Below are 23848 nucleotides of genomic sequence, written 5' to 3'. Positions count from 1 at the left end.
TGTGGCTGAACTTAGTATCTGCATACTATCACACGGTACTTGCTGCCTACTGACTTTGTCTCTGACTTGTGGTGAGTTTTGCGCATCCCCAATAAAAGTGTTGGGTTTCTAAAGGACGCTGGCTGATTTGCATTCATGAGCTGGCTTCAGAGCGAGCTGGAAGTTATACTGAGGTAAGCATGTGATAGGGCAACTTTCAGGGAAACTGGCAGATAAGTACACCTTAAGAAATGTCTCAACATTTTAGTTCTAATTTCAAAGGAAGTGTCATAATTGGCTTCCTGTCGAGGCTGCATCCAAAAAAAAGGTCAGCATATCAACAGCCTTTGATGATGATGATGATAATAAACTCCTGACTTTAACGATTCTTTCTACTCACTTATTCCTTTTACTCCTTCCCCTCATTCCTTACTCTACTCAGTCCATAATGCTACTCCGCATGCTCGTCTTACTCCTTAGTTCTCCTTTCACTCCTATTGTCTCCACTGTTTGCTGCTAGTACTTCTCTCAGACGTCATACTCCACCGACAGCTCCACTTACTGTGCCCACATATTGAATGATTGGAAATCAAGCTAATGAAACATGTCATAGTTACAAGGCATTTGATTGGTTAGCCTCAAGAGACCCTGCCCTTTTTCTCAGCCACGCTGGTCATTTACATTGATCACAAGCAAACTTCAGCATCAGGAGACAGAAACCCCAGAATTCAAAGCCTCACAGACAGTTGGATCTACATAAAGAGTGTGTCATATCGTTGAATGTAGAAATTACATCTTACAATTATAAAAAACCTTATTCAAACAAAGAATTTAACACACAGCTACAAGTTACTATCACAAATATTCAAAACTCAACGCCAGCTTTTCAAATCCCATTTCAAACTTTCAAAAGTGAATTTTCATCATTTTAAACTTTTTGTGACTTTTCTGATTAGTATCTTACATGACATGCCAATAATCTGCTCTCATATCCTATGGTATCATGCTTAAGACCAGATGGTTACTGGTTCAAGTCTTTAGAAAAAGATGGGTCGTGGAAATTTATCCTCATCTCCTCTCGGGTGTCCCTAAAGTAAGGCACTCTAGCAATGCTGCTTGGTGGCCACCAGTAGAGGACTGTGGTGTCAAATGTATTCATCGTTCATACATTTACTTAATCATCTATCTACATACTAAATTACCCGTCAATCCAAACAACCATTAATCCATTTAACCTGCTCACCATTTGAGTGGCGTGCCCTCGTACTCGAACCACATCTCCTCTACGTCCTCGGCCTTCATCACCTTCAGGAAGTGTTTCTTCACCTTGTCTGTGACCAGGGTCAGGTAGCTCACCCGAGGCAAAAGCAGCTAGCAAACAGCAGAGGGAGGGTGATATGTATGGGTGAAGACAGTGGCTCATTCTTGAAACAAAGAGAAGACTACAGAGTGTTTGATTCTGAATAAAAATCCAAATTAATCAACTTTTTTTTTTAATGAGTCTGCCCCCAGTGGAAAATCAAGTCAGACACAGAACAGAACCCCATTCTAAAACATTGATTTCTTATGTGGATCAAGATCATTTAGACAAGAAATGCTTGAATGAAGCACTAACAGGGTTGCATGTTAACAAACAGTACACATCAGGTCTGAGCAGGGTTAAAGAGGATCCAGAGGGGAGGGTTCACATTGGGGGTCTACTTCCTGTTGTAAACTTGACCCATGTCTATTGACAGAATAGAGTGAGCCATGTCCAGGTTGGCGTTTTATTTTAATACACATCAGGTTGCAGAACATTTTGCCACTGTGTCACTTTCCTTTGGAATAGTCTCCCTGGTGAGATCAGACCAGCTGATTCTGTAGTCTTATCAAAGCTAATCTTGAAAACCACTTTGTCTCATTACAACGGAAACAGCTTACAGCGATCACATTTGTCCAGGCTGATATTAATCACAATAAGTGGTCAATCACTTTAAGCAAAGTCAAGTTTTTTTCTTTTGTTTTGTTTTTTTTTTTCTCCCAGCTGACCATCTATAAATGACATGTGTACACTTATCCATCCATCCATTATCCAAAATGCTTATCCTGCTCTCATGGTCGTGGGGATGCTGGAGCCTATCCCAGCAGTCATTGGGCGGCAAGCGGGGAGACATCCTGGACAGGTTGCTAGTCCATCACAGCCCCCCCACCACACACACACACACACACACACCTAGGGACAATTTAGTATGGCCAATCACCTGACCTACATGTCTTTGGACTGTGGGAGGAAACCGATGCACCCAGAAGAAACCCACGCAGACACGAGGAGAACAGGCAAACTCCACACAGAGGACAACCCGGGACGACCCCCAAGGTTGGACTACCCCAGGACTCGAACCTACAACCTTCTTGCTGTGAGGTGCCCGTGCTAACCATTGTGCCACTGTTCCGCCCATGTACACTTATCACATCAATATAATGTAATGAAATAGACAAATTCTCTATTTTGCTGGATGTACTTGACTGAATGACAGTAGTTTAATGTCAGCTATTGTACTGTAACAAAACACCAGTTGAAAGCTTCAAACAGGAATGTATTTATTTTTAAAAATTTGCCTCCCTTGTTCTTCCCAATTGTATCCGGCCAACTACCCCACTCTTCCAAGCCTTCCCGGTCACTGCTCCACCCCCTCTGCCAATCCGGGGAGGGCTGCAGACTACCACATGCCTCCTCCAATACATGTGGAGTCGCCAGCCGCTTCTTTTCACCTGACAGTGAGGAGTTTCGCTAGGGGGATGTAGCGTGTGGGAGGATCACGCTATTCCCTCCAGTTCCCCCTCCCCCTGGAACAGGTGCCCCGACCAACCAGAGGAGGCGCTAGTGCAGCGACCAGGACACATACCCACATCCGGGTTCCCACCCGCAGACACGGCCAATTGTGTCGGTAGGGACACGTGACCAAGCTGGAGGTAACACGGGGATTCGAACCGGAGATCCTCGTGTTGGTAGGCAATGGAATAGACCACTACACTACCCGGACACCCTCGCTACCCGGATGCCCTAAACAGGAATTTGAAAATAAACTATAAAGAAACTTTGCTTAGCGTTGCTGAAAATACATATTTAAGTATAGTAAGCCTCAAAATGAAAGTAAACCTATGCTACTTTATAACTGCATTATCAAACAGCATTAGTATAGGAATGATTCCATCTGGTGACTTTTGATCAGTTTAAGCTAATATAGTATATGATATCAGTATAAACTGATCATGTAGCTGTAAACACCATAAGTGGTTTCCATTGTATAGCTTGCCTAGTGGTTACTGCTGAGTTAATCAGCCTTGTCGACGCTTATTCTTAATATCTTCTTTTTGAAAGGGTTTCAGTCTCACTGGGAAATTAAGTTAGTCTTTCTAGTTAGCAATGAACTCTAGGATTTACCAATGGGAATCCCCCACCCCCCCATCTCCGCCTTCTTTTTAAGCGTTTGCACCCTTCTAACCTCCTGTTGTCTGTCTGTTTGCCATGATTGCTGAGTGTATTAGTCTGCCCGTGGTGTGCCTGGGCTCTCACAACAGGTCCTCTTTTCAGGGCTACAGTTTCTGCTGCTGGGGGCAGTGTAGTGATAATGAGGATGAGACTTCTGTCTGGGCTGCATCCTGTGTTCCCATTGACCCACGCGTTTGACCTCTCTGGAGACGCTTGTTTTGTCTTTTGTTCTGGGGTGCTTCTTCATCATGCGTGACAGCTCCAGCCATGCATCAATCTCAATATGTATTCTCCGTCTGTGCGACTGATTTGCCTGGGTCTGCCTGCAGTGTGTATGTGAGCTCTTTTTTTCGGGGCTCTGTAGTGCTCTGCTGGAGATGATGCACAGGAACACGCAGCTCTGTGGTGGTACTGGGGGAGGATGCTTGACGTCTCAATGTATGAAATATATTGTGCATTGTTTTGCTAACACTAACTGCAGTATTTAAGAGCCTGCATTGAGTGCTGATCTACACATCCGTCACTGCATTATCCACTCTGCCCCCTCTGCAGCAACTGCACCATCTGTCCTGGAAGAGAGATTCCTCTTCTGATGCTCTTCCTGAGGTTTCTTTTGTTCTTTACTTCTGGATTTTTTTCATCTTTTTTTTTTATTTCTGGGGAGTTTTTTTCCCCCATCTGAATCAAGGATGTAAGGATAAAGTGCCCTACGTTGCTGTTTGTTGCATTCTCCTGGGAATGTAATGCAAATATAAAGCCCTCTGAGACCACAACTGGGAATAATTGAGGATTAAGGGCTCTCTAACTATACAAATAAACAACTACTTTCTGCAATATATTATGTTGTTATTTTTCACAGTAAATATCTATTTCAGTACTGGCACTTGCATTCTACTTTCGCACACGATCAATTTTTGTGAGTGTTTCTAAGCGTGGGGGACATGTGGTCATGTAGCTCGGATAGGGGTAGGGCTCGGGTGACAACTTAGTAGCTGCTGTCAGGTCAGTTCACTGGGAAACGTCACTTGGAATTCTAGGACTTAAGGGTGATGTAATACAGTTTCATCTTGTCTCCAACCAGCATATACATTGGAAGAAAATGATGATTTAGGAGGTAGACAGCAAAGTGTGAGAAAGGGGCGGGTCTCTGAATTCAGGGGTGTGGAGGTGAACGTTTGCCCGACAGTTTGTAACCCTTTTTAGCTTCTGCCCGCTAACATCAGGCAACCTTGAAATCACTGTTCCTACATTGACAATCTGGGGAAGTCCAGCAGTACAACACGGGTGAATATTTCAACCTAAAGAGGGCGGCACAGCAATGCTTTTTTTTTTTTGGAAAGCAGTTTGTGCAGTTATTTTGGCCAGTGTGAGATAACATCCAACACCGAGGAGTTCAACAGGTAAAAGGAATGTAGACATATCTACAAGGCAACAACCCTATTTCATTCTCAAAGCACTCCTAAAACTGAAGAATGTATTCACTGTCCTCCTTAATTTTCTACTGTAAAAACATTCACTCTTAATGCTAGGAGGAGATTGTTCTTTTACAGGGAAAGATGACAAAATTCCAGTTTCACTTTTTGTCTTCCTTTTGAAAAGATCAGTCATTTTCCAGCAAAAGGAGTAACCCTTGCCAAAGAGAGAGGTAACCCTCACTCTATCCTATACAGGTTTCTAGACCTTGCTGACCAGAGAAGCGTTAATGCAGACTGGCACATGATTCCACAGTGAAACATGTGGATGAGTCATCCAGCTCTCTGCTCTCCTCTCTCTGCTCTCCTATCACTTAAAATGGAACTTGTCAGTTTGTTACTATCTCAACAGTGGGGCTATAAGCAAATATCATTACACTCGAGTATTGCGATACTATCCTTCATGGTATTGTATCAATTTTCAAAAACACTTTCTTTATTCTTGGGATTATGTGCAGTGGCACTACTTCCCTGTGTTGTCTACAACTCTGAACAAAATTCAAATTCAAATGGCTTTATTGGCATGACATAACACTACATATTGCCACTAGGAGGCACCTGCGGTATTGTTACAAGGCTACACAGAACCACAACAACTGTGGCTTTGATTACTCTGATTTTGTGCATATTATGGTGTTTTTGTTTTTAACACTTTTCTACAATTCTGATAATATATTGCATTATATGGCAGATTGTAGTATCGTAATATCACAGTATATTTAATAATGACACTTGTATTGTGATGCGAATTGTGTCACCAAGGGTTGTGCCGACAGACGAATACACCAGGAATCGGCAATAGATTTAGTCCATCTGTGATTTAAAATTCCTTTATTTGGTTATTTAAATTTCTGCATCCTTGAGAATTCAAGGTATTAAGCATGAGGCAAACCAACTTGTGTGCCATGAATAGCTCTACTGGAATATGCAGATGGGGCTTAATTCAGGATATGTAGCCTACGTCGGACAACACTAACCTCCGCTTACTAATCAAGGCATGATCAATTCCATACAGTTGTTAGGATAACATGGATCATTTGACAGGCTAGCGGGTTAAACTCTGTTATTCCAACTTGTGTCTTCATTTGGCCCAAAATGTGTTTGCCATTTGTTCGGTCATCAGTGCTGAACTGTCTGCTTGTCTGTCTGTCTCTCAACTACACTGACAATCACCAAATGAGGGGCTGATAGGAATATTTTGAAGAAACTGGCAAACCCTCATACCACCAAATTCTTAAGAATACACAGCCCTGGGGGATCCCGGTGGCTCACCTGGTAGACTTCATACCACATAAGGCTGAGTCCTTACCGCAGAGGCCTAGGTTTGAATCCAGCCCGGGCCCTTTGCTGCATGTCATCCCCTCTCTCTCCCCTACCTTTCCTGTCTCTCTCTCTCTCTCTCTCTCTCTCTCTCTCAACTATCACTATCAAATTAATAAAGGTATAAAATAAAAATTTTAAAAAAGGGAAAAAAAGAATACACAGCCTTACTAAACAGTGTCAAAACTAACCATCAGATGTGTAAACTACTGGGTACTTACAAAGAAGGGTTCTGCCTCCCTCTCGGTGACCTCATCTTGGTTAAGGGTGAAGCAGGTGGGAATCCGGCCGAACCACACATCTCTCAGCACATCCTTGTCATCTGCCATGCTGCTGTTGCTCCCGGTTGCAGCACATAAAGGACGTATTTGCCAGCTACAGATACTGGATTCCTGATATCAGTGGTACAGTAAATAACATAGCGTCAGCTGAACGCTATGTTATGTATGTATATCATGTATGTTTAAGAACGCAACACAAAACGAATGCATTCCACTCCTCCAAGTTGGCATCGTTAACGTCGACGTAGTCTTTTACCGATCAGTAATGAGAGTTGTTCTTTCTCTTCAATCTCGGTTAAGGTGTAACTAAGGCTAACTTAGCCAGTTAAACACTACACTAACCAATGACCGATCACGCCGGTGAGATACACAGGCTGCAAACACATAAAACCAACCTTAGTTTGAGGGCTAAGTTAGCTTGCTAGTGGTGGCAAGCGTTGAGATGATGGATGGTAAACAAAACGCCTTACTTACGGGTTACTTTGTTGTCATTACAAAGAAACAACAATTTCGTGTCGTGGAAGTGTAGGTGTGGTATGTGGGCAAATCTTACTTTTCTGGAGTTTTTGCCGACAATTTTGATAGGAAGGCCGTGACAGTCGGTGTTGTCATGAGCCTCCTGTCAGCGGAAAAACAGCTCCACAAGACCCCGCCCTCTGCTAAAGAGCCACCTGTGTTTACTTTTAGTACTGCAGTTTTCATTAAAAACAATTCATTTCTTTGGGGGCTGATTTCTTTAATATTGACTCTGTGTATCCAAATTATATAATATACATTTTAGCTGATGGAAAGTGATTTTTTCCTCCGGAAGCCTGTGAATGACGTGAAGGTTTTCGTCCTGGTACAACAAACATGGCGTAATTTCAAGTCCCGCACTGTGCGTCATGAATGTGCGACGTCCATTGATATTGACGTTGTTGTCGGGTTGTTCGATTTGTTGTGCTTTGTAATCGCGTCAAAAAATGGATAAAAACACCGAAATGGATCGTCTTGAAATGCGTATTCGGGCGCTGGAGAATCGAATGTACGGTGAACGGAGAAACGGAGTTGGAAAACCTGTTAAGGTTTGTATATTACCTCGTAGAAATGTGCCGGGAACACTTCACCAGCCCAAGAAAGCAAGCTAATAGCCAGGCAAAGCTAAACCTGGGCTGTCAGTGAACGCCCTTATTGTATTGTGCACCACTCAGTAACTGTCCAGTTAACGTTAGCAATATAGCATTTATTTCCCAGCTAAGTGGTTAGAAAACATTTAAAGTCGTGATGGGTGTTCATTTCAGTTTCATTGGATACCAGCGGCCAAATGTTCTTTTTAGAGTATCAACGAGCCATTAAACGTTAGCTGCATGGGATGTCTCTTCTCAGGAGAGTATCAATGCAATCAAAGCTTTCGTGGCATGATGCTAGCTTTGAAAATATGTGTCATAAGTGATATGTCTGCGATATAAAGATAGCCGTTGCTGTGTGTGATAGGCCAGCGAGGGGTGACGAGTACAACACTCGTGATAAGCAGACGTGCATGTGAACGGTGGAAATTGTTTAAGCCGAAAGGCAATCCTTGTGTTGGGTTACATTTTAATCTCAGAAGGGTAATTATCTTCACTAACAGCAGTTACTTAGAAACAATACGTTACTAAGGGTATAAGGACCTCTTTAATAAATAAACAAAACTTATATAGCGCTTTTCTAACACTCAAAGTCGCTTTACAATAAACGGGGTGAAACAAGACAACAGATAAACATAACACAGACATACAAAAGGGCAAGAAAAACAAAAAAAACAACAGCACTGTAGACGTTGATTTTCTGTAGGGGTTTACTCCCGTAGCCTGTTCCTCTCCCGAGGTATCCACTAGGCAGTGGCACTATTTAACCCATAGCTGGGGGCTGGTTCGTGGGCATTAGGGAATATCCACACACCGGTGGGCCTGCGTACCGCACGTCCAGGGGCCAGACCTCCTCCGAGTCCCTTGTAGATCAGCCAGGGTCAAGGTGTACCCAGTTACAATGTGTCGCCACGAGGACGCACTACGTAGGGCTTGCTGTTGGAGAGGCTATGTACTGGCGGGGAGAGACTTATGTGCTCGGCTCTCCTGTTCGCATTTCTGCTAGGCAGCGGTGAAGGTTGAGAGTGAGACGTGACAGGCACAGAACACTACACCGACACACTGGACGCTTCACAACAACCCCACTTCTTACACAAGAATGTCAGACACACCCAGATCCATTTCTCTGCCTCATTAAGTGGCAGAGAAATGGATCAGACTACCAGGATGCCTTTTCTGTGTCGTCGTCTTCATCTCCATCATATCATCTTCTTCACTTCTTAAGTCAACATTTCTTGTTCTTCTGGAGTTTCATGTCGGTTTGCATCCAACGTTCATGTTCGCTATCGCCTTTTTCGAGTTCTCTTTATTTATTATGCATGAATAAATAAACACTGTACAAATTACTGGAAATCAGCCAATGTCTTTATTGACAAAGTTCCACCATACAGTTTTACTGAAATCGTTTTGATAGAACTAGGGCTTTCAAATGTCCTCAAGTCACAGACCCACAAATTGATGTGTCAGGCTATGGACTCTCAGTTGAGAAGATTATTTATTAGACTTCCAGTGGGGATCTTTTTCTTGATTCCGTATGATGAGTATGATTGGCATTTTTGAACGTTCTTAACTCAGGATCATTTACAGTGAAAAGAGAATACTCCTAATTTTGCTTGGTGACCACTTGGGAGTACTCGGAGTTACCCATACTACTAGATCACATGTGTGAAAATCACTATCCATGAAGTTTCAAATGACATGCTTGGGGCTGTTCAGGTTGAGAGGATGTATTTGTCTTAACAATATGAAAATGCTCATGTTGACACCTAGAATGTTTCCTAACTTCCCTTTTTTTCTACCCCTGGCCTTGCAGTTTTCAGAGTCCCTGGCTAGGATTCAAGCAGCTTTGGCCAACACAGCTAACAAGAGGGAACGTGTAAAAATCCTTCACAAGAAGAGTGAGTTTTACACTAATCAATATACATCATCATCCAAGAAAGAAGTCTTGTGACACTAAAAAATAATGTCTTTGAATACCAAGGGAAGATGTGCTGAGCAAGTATGCTCCCTCTAATACCACCCTGTTCCACATTAATCCAGTCACAAATAATTTGTGCTTTTGAGCCGTGCAGTACAATAATTGTTCTTTTATTCTTGGTTACTGTGCAACTCCCATTGGATAGGTGAAGGGAATAAAGTGCCTTCTTCAAGGACAATTTAACGACAGCCTATAAAAGTGCAGTAAAATAATTTTGTTCCTCAAACCATTACAAATCGTATTGGTGATTAACAAACAACCACAATATCAAACACATCTGAAGGCATTGTTTCAAGCATAATTGTGCATTCATAATCCCAGTTTTATTTCAGAAAGTCCCAACCCCTCCTCCATTACAAACTTTTACTCTATTAAGGTGAGCTGTTCTTTATTTGATCCCCATAGTGAAATTGCAATGCATGGCAGTAAGCAGACTTTCAGCATTGCAATGAGCAATAAAGTAATATAATGATTAATAAAAAAAGGATAAAAGACAGGAATAACACAAAAGAAGAGGCACCATTAGTGTCTAACACACAGTTACACTTGCAAATAAACCTGCCAAAAGCTACAGTAAAGCATGCTACCTAATTGTAATAAGATAAATTGGGTTGCAGTGTAATTTTGTGGTCACTTGTCTCATTTAATTCTTTTTTTCTTATGATACAGTTGAGGACCTGCTGAGGTACCTTGATCCCCAGTTTACTGACCACATCACCGCCCCTAATGCCATGAAGCTCGAGTTTATCCTTGCTGGTAAGAAATGGTTTGATGGGGGGGCCTTTTTGGTTTCAGTGGTTTAGCGACTGTAAATTTAAGTAATAGCTTTCAAACTGTTGTTGCCTGTCATACTCCGTCCTTATTCTGTCACTGTTGTCACCGTCCAAGGTATGCTGACCAACAAAAATACATAGCATATTGTTTATTATGAAGGAAACTGAGAAATCAGCACATTGTCTCCATTCTTTCTCACTCCATTAAATAACTGGCTTATCCACTCGTGCATGATGGGAGAAATGAGTGGTGGGTAATGCTGTTCAGACTGATGCTGACCGTGTTTTTGTACATTTGTTTTCCATAGAGGAAGAATTCCTGCTCTCCCAGGCTGCTTTGCTGGAGCAGGTTAGCACGCTGCAGCCACTTCTGGATAGCAAATACATCAGAGGTGGGCTCTCTTCTTGGCAGAAAGTAAAATATCTACCCAGTGTAGGGTCAAAAAGGAAGTTATGTCATTTTTAAGGGGGCATTCCAGGGTTTGTCTTCTGATCCATTTTTTTTTTCTCTGTGGCAAGCTGCTAAACAAATCTTGTAAATACTTGGTCATTAAAATTCTGATTCTAAATGTCAATAGGACATTTTTTAATTCTAGGCATTATTTTGTCTGGGAGTTTTTTTTAAACTAGAAACTGTGGTAGAAGTTTTGTTGCTATGTTAACACTAAGTAAAGACAGAGAAAGACTGCTGTGTGTGTTTGTGTATCCGTTACAGTTGACACTTGTTTTAACATGGATTGTGTGTTTATCTGTGTATGGGGGTATTGGTTCCACTGATTTAATTGTATTTCTGTTGTTCTCAGATGTGCCAGAACATGCCACTAAGCTCCAGCGCCTGTCACAGATTCACATCAAAGAGCAGGTCTCTCGCTCTCTCTCTTTCACACTGTCTATCTCACTTTCTATCTATAGTGTATAGGTTTCTCTCCTTCCCTCTGTTTCTCTCCCTCTTTCTCACTCACTCTCTCTTTCATTTGCTCACCCTGTGGTCAGGTTTTTGTCTGTAGATAAAACGATTGGTTACTTCAGTCAAAATTTCTTCCTTACTCTATTCAGGTTTTGTTTGTTGAAAAATCTTATTCATTTCTTTGTTGGTCTCTCTGTCTCTCTCAGGGCCAGACTGAGGCCCAGTCCGAGGAAGTGAAGAGGCTGTTTGAGGAGTACAATAAGATGGTACCTTTTTCTTTCTAAAACTAAATCGGTGGTGGGGGTGGGGGTGGGGGGCTAAACCAAATTCAACTGAACACACACACTGTTTAAGCACTGTTTAAGCACTTCACGCTTGCACAGATGTACATTGCCACTTCCTCACATTCTTTATCCAGACTTTTAATCTGTGTATTTGAATGGCTGTTCTTTTGGTTACAAGCCATCTAATTGCTAATATCTAGTTCACTGTCACCCTAGTAAATATCACATTATATTAGTCACGTTTATTTTTTATATTACATTGAGACTAGTGTTAAAGCCACACCTGGCTGAGAAAAATGTTGACTGCTGAAAATGAATTAGTAATGCTCTCCCCCTCTTCGTATCTTCGTATCAGCCTGATGCTCAGTAAACCCTCCCTGGATTCAAAAAGGACTTGAAAGTAGCACTTATCAGAGCTTGATAAAGGCCAATTCATACTTTCCACTTCTGAGGGCCTGCTTTGGTCCGCATGACATAAATGTCATCATCCGCCCATGTCAGTGAGGGTCTGTGCAGACCCCTATGTGGACATCCGTGTGCAGCCCAAAATTTGGGACTGTGTGGACTGTACGCATAACAAGTACACCGACTGCACACGCTCCAGATAACAAAATGGATCTTGTTTTGAAGAGAGGTTATGCGAGATCTGCTGTTAGCCACATTTATGTAATTTGTCTATGAAAGAATACAAAGACAGCCAAATGGTGTTGAAATGCTGGCGAGAAATCGTGTAAACACTTGGGAGAGATGAAAATGCCTGCTGTCAAAAGTGGAAATAGCGGTTGGCAAACAGTGTTACTGTGCATTACCACTACCAACTGGAATGAAGTGTGGATTTGGAAATGCGCATGTGTGGAATGTCAGAACGACGCGGACCCTCAATTGTAGTATGAATGGAATCACATGCATGCAACCGGTATAAGTTTGTAGCTATCTGTGGATGCTTAACGTATGTCCGCACCTTAAGATGATTATGATTTTTAAAGTTTCAAAAAAATTGCATTGTTAATGATATAGCAAAGCTTTAACTAGCTAAAAACTGACCAGCCAATGTGTTACCTCATTCAAATAATTGCCGGACTCCAGCGAAGTGCACAATGTCCACTGGAGAATGCAAGAGGATATTTGATTGATTGAGTCTTTATTTACACATATGAAAAATAATAATAATAAAAAAAGATACAATATATAGTTGGAAACAGAATTTGAAGGAGAATTGCCCAAAAACCCTCAAGGGGGTTGAAAAATGGCATTCTCCACGCAGCATACTACAGGAAACAATTACAGCAATGCGGTATACACAATTTGTATCTATCAAGAGTTCTAGATATAGCAAAAGATGGAGACACAGTTCAGCACAGCACCTGACAAAGGGCATCCCATGAACACCCATGTTACAGCAGTACAATGAATCAGTCAAAATCACAAGACACATACACACACACACACGCACACACACATACACATCAAGAACACTAATAAATTAAATAAATAAATTATTAGTCTCATACTTAACAACATTGATATTGAAATCACCAATTAGATAACAGTTTTCCTTTCTTTAGAGATGATACCAAGGAGTCTGGGTAGCGTAGCGGTCTATTCCATTACCTACCAACACGAGGATCGGCGGTTTGAATCCCCATGTTACCTCTGGCTTGGTCAGGCGTCCCTACAGACACAGTTGGCCATGTGTGCGGGTGGGAAGCCAGTTGTGGGTATGTGTCCTGGTTGCTGCACTAGCGCCTCCTCTGGTCAGTCGGGGTGCCTGTTCAGGGGGGAGGGGGAACTAGAGGGAATAGCGTGATCCTTCCACGTGCTATGTCCCCCTGGCAAAACTCCTCACTGTCAGGTGAAAAGAAGTGACTCCACATCTATCTGAGGAGGCACGTGTTAGTCTGCAACCCTCCCTGGGTCAGCGGAGGGGGTGGAGCAGCGACTGAGACGGCTCGGAAGGGTGGGGTAATTGGCTGATACATTTGGGGAGAAAAAAAAAGGGGGGGGGGGAATCCAAAAAAGAAGAAAAAAATAATATCAAGAACATTTGCTAAATTAGTACTGAATACAGACAAACTAGAGCTAGGCGGTCTATGGATACATGGAATAATGGTTGTGCGGGTTTCAACAAGCACAGCCTCAGCAGAAAGGGTAAAATACTTTTCAAGATCATATCTTTCTTTGTAGACCAGGTGATGGTTGCGATATAAGGAGGCACCCCCACCCATTTGATCTTCTCTGCATCTATATATATATGCTTATAGTTGCTAAATTCATACAAATCAGCGTTGTCTTTAGTCAACCAGGTTTCAGGTAGCCCTATTACTTTAAAAGAGAAGTCAAGGTTGGCCAAACAAAGGCATACAGAATTATAGTTTTTTGGCAGACTGTGAACATTCATATGAAGAAGGGAAAAGTCACTCTTCATTTTTTGGAGGTCAACAGAGGACTTCAATTCGTTCTATTTCCCTTATGCGGACAGTGGCCGCGGGAGCTGGAGAGAGATTAGGGGAGAGTGGAGCTTCCCCCGTGGAACAATGCTTATCTCATTGATTGATTGTTCAGAGCACATTTAGTACATTTCTAGGTCACAAGCTCACCATAAGAGCCAAAACAAAAAACTAAAATTATTGCCAGTAAGGATCATAAACATTGGTGCTTCTTACTGTAGATAGTCATACAAACACAGATATTCTCTTATAGACATTCTTAGTGACAATCTTATTACGCCAGTGTGTTTTACTGCTGATTCAGATTGTTGTGTTTATGTTCATTCTGTTCTATGTATATGCTGAGCACTGCACCAAGTCAAATTCCTTGTACATTCAAACTTAGCTGACTAACATTAAAAACTTGAACTAATAAGAGGAGTTTTGTTGGCAAGGCAAGAGGATATCCATAAGAGTCAATGTCCAAGATTACAGATTTTCATCTGAACATGTAGAATGGCCTCTGACGCAACTAACCCCCACTCCTACCCGCCTTTATCGGCAGATGTTCCTGTTGTCCAAGCAGTTCACCCAATGGGATGAAAACCTGAGGAAGCTGGAAGAGGCCAAGGTTGTCCGGCCTGTGGAGTAACCGCAGCCACTGACACACACCCACATTCTGTAGAGGAAGATGACAATGATGAAGACTGCGCTATGGTGGGATGTCAGAAACAGCAGTGTCTCATATGTAGTCTGTCAACTGTAAAATTGTCCAGATTCACAAGTTATTGACTCAAGAATGGAGTTTTTAAACAGCTCTTTCTTGAAACAAGTAAAAAAAAAGATGGCATCTCTTGATTTTTGTAAAAAAAAAGCCCTTATTTCAAGAATTCTATTGAATCAAGTGATGCTGTCTTTTCACTAAAAGAGGGATGTGCCCTGATTCAAAACATTGTCACTCTCCTTGTGATTCAATTCACTGGTTTAAGAAAAGCCTTGAACAGTTTTTTTTTTAAAAGGAAGAATTTTCTCAGCTGCATTTGCGCATTTTATTTCCTTTTGAGAAACTTAAGGATTTTATACTAAAAGGAAAGGTTCAGATGGATATTATGTATTAGTGTTGAGGGGAGACAACCCATACTTACAGACTTGGGCTTTGGTTGCCTTGACCAAAGCGCCTAAACAGGTCTGAAATATCGTGACAAATATGGAATTGTGTCTGATAATAACTAGGTCTTGGGAAGTTTGGAAAATGTTATTAAACATCTTGGGAAACGGCTTTTTTACAGTTCTGGTACACATATGACTGCAGTGTTGGTAGTTTGGGATAATAGGTGTGAAGAATGGTCTGTAGCAATAGTATGACTAGTCCTGTTGGTTTTTATATCATTGCATAAAATCCATAGCAGATCGTTCAATCCCAGCCACGTAATGTAGGTTTTTGGACAACACGTGGGATTTTAAATTTGGAAAGGAGCTCCAAGCCTATCTGACATCATGATTTAAAGAGCAAATGTTAAACCTTGTCCCATCATTTTCCTTTTGCACGCCATCCCGTAAGATGCTAGGTATATTTATTTATAGTGAGGTTAAGAGCTATTGGGACTTTCATTCAATACAATATGCATTCCAACACTGCTTCTCTATTGCAAGCCAGTCATAAGACTTATCTTTCGGTTCTCTCGCTCTCTCTCTCTCTCTCTCTCTCTCTCTCTCTCTCTCTCTCATTCTCACTCTCTCTCTCTCGCTCACTCACATCAATGTGACATCAATGCATTTATTGTTCTGTTTGTTCACTTCCGGAGCCGATGAGCAGAGGCAAAATTGCTTAAAGTACCCTGCTTTTTCACTGTCCCGGTGTTTACAACTAAAAAATGTAAACACTGCTTGTCTGCTGTCTATCAAAAAATAAATATTAAACATGTTTTTCTTCTTGTACTGTTGTTACTGCATGTGTAACGTAGGCTGCCTGCACCTGGAGAACATGGAGTTCTGATACGCTTGTAATCGAAACAGCAAGTCTGACATCTTTGGAGCCAGCTTTGTAGTTTTCTTTGCAAAATGTTACACATGTTGTGTTCTGTCTACATTTTTGGTTATTGGCAATATAAACAATACAATTAGATGCCATAAACAGACATTTAATCTAGTTTCAGTGATTTTGAAATGATCACCTTGTAAGACACCATTGGTGAAAGGTATTTGTGAAATGTGAGCAATGGACTATGGAAGTGTATTTCTTCAACTTTATTTTAATCAGAGGCTTTCCTTCAAACAGGAAGGCACCGAGTTCTGAGTTCCTTTCTACATAGGAACTTACTTAATTTGAGCCTTATTGAATTATCTGTCACTTGATAATTGCTCCCTGTAGGATTCCTCTGCTCTCATCTTGTGAGATGATCGCCTTTTCTGTATGCTAACTTCTAACTACCAGGCCAAACCCAGTGGTATTCAATGTTAATTCATTTACAAGGTTTTCACCTTGCTGTTGGAGCCAGTAAGTCTATCATGCTATTATTGTGAATGAAATTGATACAACCCTGTGACTTTAAACCACATCCTATACATAATTTCACTGTATAAAACGAACTGCTCTTCTGGCATTGGGGGAACCCATCCATCAGAACTACTGTACACCGCTGCTCTCCCTTGCCCGCAATTGCAAGATTAAAGCAAACTGAACTTTTCACTCTACAAGTGCCAACTTTGAGAATTTATTTTGCTGTAGGAAAATTCTTTGCCAAGTCATGCAGTGATGGTTTGGTGTAAGCAGTGAAGCTGTGTATGGGTCACAACATATCAGTAAATTTTAACAAAACCATCCCACACCTTGTGATCCCAAGGTGCAGTGCAGGCCTCCTCTCTATTCTCAGAGCTAGAAGGAACATAGTAGTTTGCACAGCGTTTTCTCACATGCCCATTTTCTTTGGAATAGTATTCCTGCTGACACCACGGCTCTGCATTCTACTGATTCTATAACATCCTTTAAATGGAAACCCAAATATACTTATTGTCATTATCGTTTGACTGGCATTTACCTCTGAGGGCTTTGTTGATGCCTAACCTGAACACCTCCTCCCTGAAAGGCTCCGAGTCTCAGTTGAGGTTAGGTTGAATGTACTTGTGTCTGGGCTCTCTCTTGTCCTCTCTTTTCAGGACGAGAGGCTTGTGCCGCTGGTGGAAAAAAGAGCAGCTTTGGGGGAGGGAGGGGGTTTGATTCTTCTGTCTCGGTTGCATCCTCAGTTCCCATTGACCCAGGCCCTGGTGACTCTTGCCTGCCTTTTGTTTCTTTTCTGCATGACTGCTTCTTCACCATTTCATGCAGCTCCAGCTACGCATCATCCTCTTCCTCCACCTGTGTGAATGATGTAGTTAGTTCTGCTGAGCGGAAAACGTGGATCATACCTGGGGAGCACAGCTTTTTGATTGACACTGGGCTTAATGTAAATCTAAATGATAATGAATGAATGTTCAAGAGCAGTAGTGTCAGTTGATAAAAATCACATTTTGTATTTATCAAGCTTTACATCAACATTTTAACCAATTCGCTTGCAATTTCATCAACTTAATTTCTATCAAATAATTTATTTTCTTTCCTTATGGTTTTCTTTTTTTAACCTTGTTTTTAACTTGTTGAAATCCTGTGACGATCCATGCTCAAAATCCCAGAGATTAATTCAAAATCAAACCCACCGCCAAACAAATAAAAGTCTTTTTGCAATTTCTCTGGCATAATGTCTGCACAATAAATAAATAAATAAGTAAATAGTTCAAACTAATCACTACCTGCCTTATTCTTCCATATTGGGCCGCTATGGTGAAGGCGAACCCACCATGCACCTTTTAATTTGGTGAAGTCCTACCTGACGAGCACCCTTAAACAGTAACCACAATGTGCTCATTGTTTGGTTTTTCTATTTTTATTGACACTTAGAAGATAGTATCAACGTATCAAAAAGGAGAGTTCGTTTTACACTCAGGACTGTGGCTTCAATTAAGAAGATATATAGTTTGGGAGAAAGTTGTCTCCCTGGCTCTCCTGAGCGATTTTCGTTAGTGAGTTGCAATTGGACAACTCTGATTGGTTCTTAGGAAAATGACGTTTCACAATACGTGTTTTTACCGGGGGGGGGAAAACCTGAACCCAAAATATCAGTAGGCTGTGAAAAACTAATGATCAGCTTTGCCATGATCTCTCTCTCTCTCTCTCTCTCTCTCTCTCTCTCTCTCTCTCTCTCTCTCTCTCTCTCTCTCTCTCTCTGTCTGTCTGTCTCCCCCCCCATTTTTTTGTGGAAATAACAAAACGCCACACACTTTGGTTGCACATTCATCAAACTTTACCCTTTCCGTCTACCCCCCACCGGTTGTAGTTGGGTGTCGTTTCCATGGATACGGTTTATACCGCTTGACTCGAAACTTTCATCTGGAGGAACTTTCACTCATATCTTTCTTCAAAAGTTTCCGGTGCTGCTGTCCGGTCATAATTTCATATGCAGCATGGAATTGTTTTTCTAATTTATACTTTAATCAAGACCATGGGCCTAATATTTTCATTCGGTACGCGTTTCGACCCCCTTCGAGGCGGAAGTGGTAGGAGTAGTGGAACCTGGTGTCAGCGCGCCGCGGTGAGCACAACATTACCCTACAGCACGAGTCTGAGGGGGAGGAACCATGCTGACTTGAGGAAACGAGAACCGTGGGCTCGTCCGGAAAAAGAGGGAGACGCGAACATGGACAGGACGGCCGTGGTCAAGGTCGGTGCCGCGGCAAGTGCCAGTGTTTGCGCCCTTTTCGGCGGCGTGGTGCTCGCTCAATACATCGTGGCCAAGAAGAAGCGAGCGGGCAAGAAGACCAGGATCATAGAGATGGTGAGTTTCTGCCCATGCCGGGCCAGTGTCGCTCTGCGCAGCAGCGGATGTTCACCACGAGTAGTCCCACGCTTAGAGGTCATTTGCTTGTTTGTCGTTAGCTCACATTGACAGACCCGATACGTGACAATTAACCTTCGTCAGCACACATTCCGCACTTTGCCGACGGCCAAACTGTTCGCTAAGTACGTCTGTTGCTGGTCATGTTATGCAATCCGTGCGGACCCAGCAACGTTCGTAAGGACGACCGTCTGTGTCAAAACAAGCATGGCAGGAATGTCATGTAGTACTGTGATGTAGGCTCGGCGAGGCGTAACTTGGTTTTTGTTTTTCAACACCCTTGATTGTCTAGTCCAATGTTCGTTTATTGCTTTAGAATTGTTAACATGGGCTCAAGGGCTCCGATTCTGACTCCTACCACAAGAAACACGCGCATATATACATGAGCCAAAACATTATGACCACTCACAGGTGAGCCGAATAACGTTGATCATCCCCAAACAAGGGCACATGTAAAGGTCTGGGTGGGTTAGATGGTAAGCGAACAATCAATTATCGGAGTCAACGTGCAGGAAAAATAGGCAAGCGTAAGGATCCGAGCGACTTCGACAAGGGCCAAATTGTTATGGCCAGATGACTGGTTCAGAGCATCTCGAAACGGCAAGGGTTGTGGGGTGCTCCCGGTCAGCAGTGGTGAGTACCTACCGACAGTGATCCGAGGAGGGACAAACCACACACCAGCGACAGGGTGTTGGGCGCCCAAGGCTCATCGATGCGCGAGGGCAACGAAGGCTATCCCGTCTGGTCCGAACCGACAGAAGGTCTATTGTGGCACAAGTCACAGAAAGTTTAAATGATGGTTACAAGAGGAATGTGTCACAACACACCGTGCATGGCATGCACCCTGCATGTATGTGTATGAGGGCTGCGTAGCCGCAGACCGGTCAGACTGCTCATGATGACGCCTGTCCATGCCAACAATGGGCACGTGAGCATCGGAACTGGACCATGGAGCAGTGGAAGAAGGATGCCTGGCCCCGTTTTCTTTTAGATCACGTGGATGGCCGTGTACGTGTGCACCGTTTACGTGGGGAAGTGATGGCACCAGTGTGGGAAGACGACAAGCTGATGGAGGGAGCGTGATGCTCTGGGCAGTGTTCTGCTGGGAAACCCTGGGGTCCGGCCATTCATGTGGACGTCAGTTTGAAATGCACCACCTACCTAAACATCATAGCAGACCAGGTACACTCCTTCATAAAAACGGTATTCCCTGATGGCAGTGGCATCTTTCAGCAGGATGTGGGCCCTGCCACACTGCACGCATTAATCAGGAATGATTTGAGGAACATGATGAAGTGTTCAGTGGAGGTGTCATGATTTCGAGTCTAATCAACATTCGTAATGAGCTTTTAATTCCGACCTTCGAAATCAAAAGCTGGATCGGCGATTCTCCAGTTTTTCCCTTCTCCACCTCTGCCTACTTCTTCAGGTCTGGAAAAATAACAAACAAAACTGTTCTTCAAAGACGACACAGTGTAGTTTACCGGTAGCCTGCACATTTCGAGACACCATGGCCACTGCTGGAGTTGGAGATGACGCAGGAACAACAGAACTGGAAGCTCCTCCTGCTTCTCTGAAGTCACCAATGTGGCAACATTTTGCCTTCTCTCTGAGATATCTCAACAACGAATGTGTCGTTGACAGAAAAATTACTTTGATCCCAACTGACCGGTGACATAAGTTATGATTACAATTTAAATGAATTATTTAAATTTGGCCATATGGCCTTAGTTTGGTACATTCCAAAAAAAGAAATGGTGGTTATATCACACTTGATACCATGTAACCTATTTTTTTTAAAGGAGAATTTTGAAAATGTAAATGACAGTTGTCAGGGCATAAAATTGATCTTGAACAAATCAAGACTTGATAGTCTTGATTAATAATATTAATGATAATAGCATCGCCGTCAATGCTGGGGGGAAAAAAAGTTTAAATCGAATCAAATTGTTACCTTATATCCAAAGTCAAATCGAAGCGTGTCACCCCTAGTGTTAAAGGTGTTGCCCTGGCCTCCAAATTCTCCAGATCTCAATCCGATTGATCATCTGTAGGATGTGCTGGACTGACAAATCTGATCCACGGCAGCTCCACTTCACAACTTACAGGACTTGAAGGATCTGCTGCTAATATTTTGGTGCCAGATACCACAGGACACATTCAGGGGTCTTGTAGGGTCCAAGTCTCGGTGGGTCAGCACTGTTTTTGCAGCACACGGCGGACCAACAGCATATTAGGCAGGTGGTCTTAATGTTTTGGCTAACCAGTGTGTACGTATTCAAAAGTGATGAGGTGTTTTCTTGGCTGACAGGTTGGCAATCCTTACAGCCAAATGTAAAATTAGCCCTCATTTGGCTGTTGGCTTGCCCAAAGTTCCCAGCCTGAGACTACGCCAATAAATAACCCAATCATTATGTCATCTCAATTTGAGAGCATCAACTGTGTCTCATGGACATCCACAGTAGGGAGTGTGCGTGTTACATCACCTTTTTGTCAACACTGCTAGGCTGTATTATGTCTGTGACGTCATCTTTTCAAGTGCCTCTTGGTCGCCTCCTGAATCATGTCATCTCCGATATCTTCCTTATCTTTCCCCACTCTGCTCATGTTTTGAAAGAACGGGGGAAAAAAACAATCACACTCTCTAGCTTTATTGTCTTCATTTGAAATGTAACTTGATTGATTGATTGATTTTCCAAACTTGCTGTCACTTCAGATTGATGTAATCAATCTGGGGTCACAGGGATATGATCTGTGACCTCAGGGATACTCTGTGACTCTGACCCTTACACTCATTGTATTGCTCGACTGTGTGATGTTTCAGGAATTTGAAACCTATCAGCTAAATGCCAAAGATGTCAAAGATATGTCAGTAGCGACCATTGCCCAGGTCCCAGCGATGTAGTTTTCTTGGACAACAAAACAGGTTATGTAATTCAAGGCTTTTGGTCCAAATAAGAATGCCAGATAACTGTCAGAAAAATATCTAATGTATATTTGTGTGGCTGTTGAGATAAAGAGGGTAATGTTAGTCTAAGGTTGGCCCTTGCCTGCACAAGCCTCATCATGCAATGCTTGCAGTGTTCATGAGGGACACCTACCACCATGTTGGATGAGACGGCACAATCAAATGGGTCATTACTTCTGCTTTCTGGACTGAAATCAAGAAAATGCCTTAAATGTGCTGCTGAAGAGATATTGTGGTAGAATCCCAAAGGTGGTTTTTGATAGGACAGTTTTTATACTGTGTATATTGTGCATGGATATAGGGTTATTGGTTGTGTCAAGAAGGGCATCTGACGCAAAATATTGCCGAATCAGTATGGGGATTGACAAGACCATACCGGATCGATCAAGGCCCGGGTTGAGAATGGCCATCATTGGTGCTGTGCGCTCATGGGGTACCGATGGAAACCATAAAATCCGCTCTGGCGACCCCTGAGAAACAGGGAATAAGCTGAAAGAAGAAGATATAATGCAAGGACAAATCTGTGTAATGTCTCATGCATTTTCCTGCCATTTTGTGGTATATTTTTTATATCACAAGGTTAGGGTTGATATTGAGCAAGATATAGCTTTTTTCTTTTTTCATTTTTCCCATTGGCCTCCAGGTACTATTTTAGACACTGAATTTTGTTGGACCTCACTGCACTACAGCCCTGTTCTCACCTCTAGAAATAGCCTCTTGAATTTCTCTCTGCAACACTCTGGTAATAGCTGCTCTGGTTAATGTCTGTGTGGAACAAAGGCACCAGGCAAAAAGAAAAAAAAAGTCTTGGTTCGGCACTCTGCCAGCCATTCCTACATGTAACTAACTGTGCGTTGATGGTATTGTTCGCATTTTTTTTTTTGTATTGTGTTGTTCAAAAATTAGTTGGATGGTAAAAGGATGAACATTTTTATTTAAATTTACCAGCATTTGCATGTAACCAAACATAATTTGGAAAACCCTTGTGGCTCATGAAGTTTGGAATGCCCCAGCCACAGTGGACTAGGTTAAAACCTAGTATATGGCTGGACCACGATTACATTTATTAAACGGCTGTTTTTGTGCGACTACATTTAAAATACCTCACAGCAAGAAGGTCCTGGGTTCAAGCCCCGGGGTAGTCCAACCTTGGGGGTCGTCCCGGGTTGTCCTCTGTGTGGACTTTGTTCTCCCCATGTCTGCGCGGGTTTCCTCCGGGTGTTCCGGTTTCCTCCCACAGTCCAAAAACATGTAGGTCAGTTGGATCAGCCATACTAAGTTTCCCTAGGTGTGTGTGTGTGTGTGTGTGTGTGTGTGTGTGTGAGAGAGAGAGAGAGACCAAGTTTTATAACTGAAAATAATGGCTGTGATGGATTGGCGGCCTGTCCAGGGTGTCTCCCCGCCTGCCGCCCAATGACTGCTTGGATAGGCTCCAGCATCCCCGTGACCCCGGTTTGGATAATGGATGGATGGATGGACGGATATTTAAAAAGTGGCTGTTTTGCCATTGGTTCCGTGAACAACTGATGACATAAGGGAAAACTTTTCATGGTATGTTGATTCATTTTGAAAGTTAACCGGCCAATGGGGAAACCCCAACTCGGCCTTCCAACCAATGGTGAAACTCCATCACTCACTCAGACGACTGCGTTTGTAGGGCTGGCCACGCTGTTGCAGTCCAGCAAAAGAAAAAAGGAAGGCTCTGGTTGAGACTCTTGGAATGTGAGACCTCTGCCTGGGACCTTCTGACCATCTGTTTTTGATGATGCCTGTGCCTCGTAGATGGGGTTCAAACATCCGGTTGTATATTGAAGATGTCCTGGGGGTGAAAAAACCATGGAAAACAGCTCTAGCTTTTCATGCGTAACTTGAAAGTACGTGTGGTTAATGACGAGTCAGTTTCATGGCCCCTAAGGCCTAGAAAATATTAACTCCTTGTTAATATTGAATACAG

General features: G+C 42.6%; 3 protein-coding genes across 5 annotated transcripts in view; 2 read left to right on the top strand and 1 right to left on the bottom strand.

Moving 5' to 3' along the window:
• The window catches only part of atg5 (ATG5 autophagy related 5 homolog (S. cerevisiae)), a 44897-nt gene extending 37757 nt beyond the window's left edge, over positions 1 to 7140 (bottom strand). For all 3 annotated transcript variants that reach the window (XM_056285928.1, XM_056285930.1, XM_056285929.1), the window contains exons 1-3: positions 7078 to 7140; positions 6465 to 6635; positions 1223 to 1350 (exon numbers count right to left, since the gene is read on the bottom strand). In XM_056285928.1, the coding sequence (XP_056141903.1) occupies positions 1223 to 1350; positions 6465 to 6572 (236 nt within the window). In that variant the 5' untranslated portion in view covers positions 6573 to 6635; positions 7078 to 7140. The remainder of the gene's footprint in view (positions 1 to 1222; positions 1351 to 6464; positions 6636 to 7077) is intronic.
• Positions 7141 to 7431: 291 nt separating this feature from the next.
• On the top strand, positions 7432 to 15766 carry dctn3 (dynactin 3 (p22)). Its single transcript, XM_056286105.1, has 7 exons — positions 7432 to 7588; positions 9444 to 9528; positions 10278 to 10364; positions 10690 to 10773; positions 11185 to 11243; positions 11495 to 11554; positions 14564 to 15766. Exons 1-7 carry the CDS (start codon positions 7487 to 7489, stop codon positions 14648 to 14650), a joined length of 564 nt encoding a protein of 187 aa, XP_056142080.1. The 5' UTR covers positions 7432 to 7486; the 3' UTR covers positions 14651 to 15766.
• A 2912-nt stretch (positions 15767 to 18678) lies between these two features.
• nt5c3a (5'-nucleotidase, cytosolic IIIA) overlaps positions 18679 to 23848 on the top strand; it is a 43723-nt gene continuing 38553 nt past the window's right edge. The window contains exon 1 of the mRNA XM_056285994.1: positions 18679 to 18866. Within this exon, the coding sequence (XP_056141969.1) occupies positions 18729 to 18866 (138 nt within the window). The 5' untranslated portion in view covers positions 18679 to 18728. The remainder of the gene's footprint in view (positions 18867 to 23848) is intronic.

Source organism: Lampris incognitus, chromosome 9 (assembly GCF_029633865.1).
Source record: "Lampris incognitus isolate fLamInc1 chromosome 9, fLamInc1.hap2, whole genome shotgun sequence".
Classification (NCBI taxonomy): Eukaryota; Metazoa; Chordata; class Actinopteri; order Lampriformes; family Lampridae; genus Lampris; species Lampris incognitus.
This window is presented reverse-complemented; position numbering and strand designations above follow the sequence as displayed.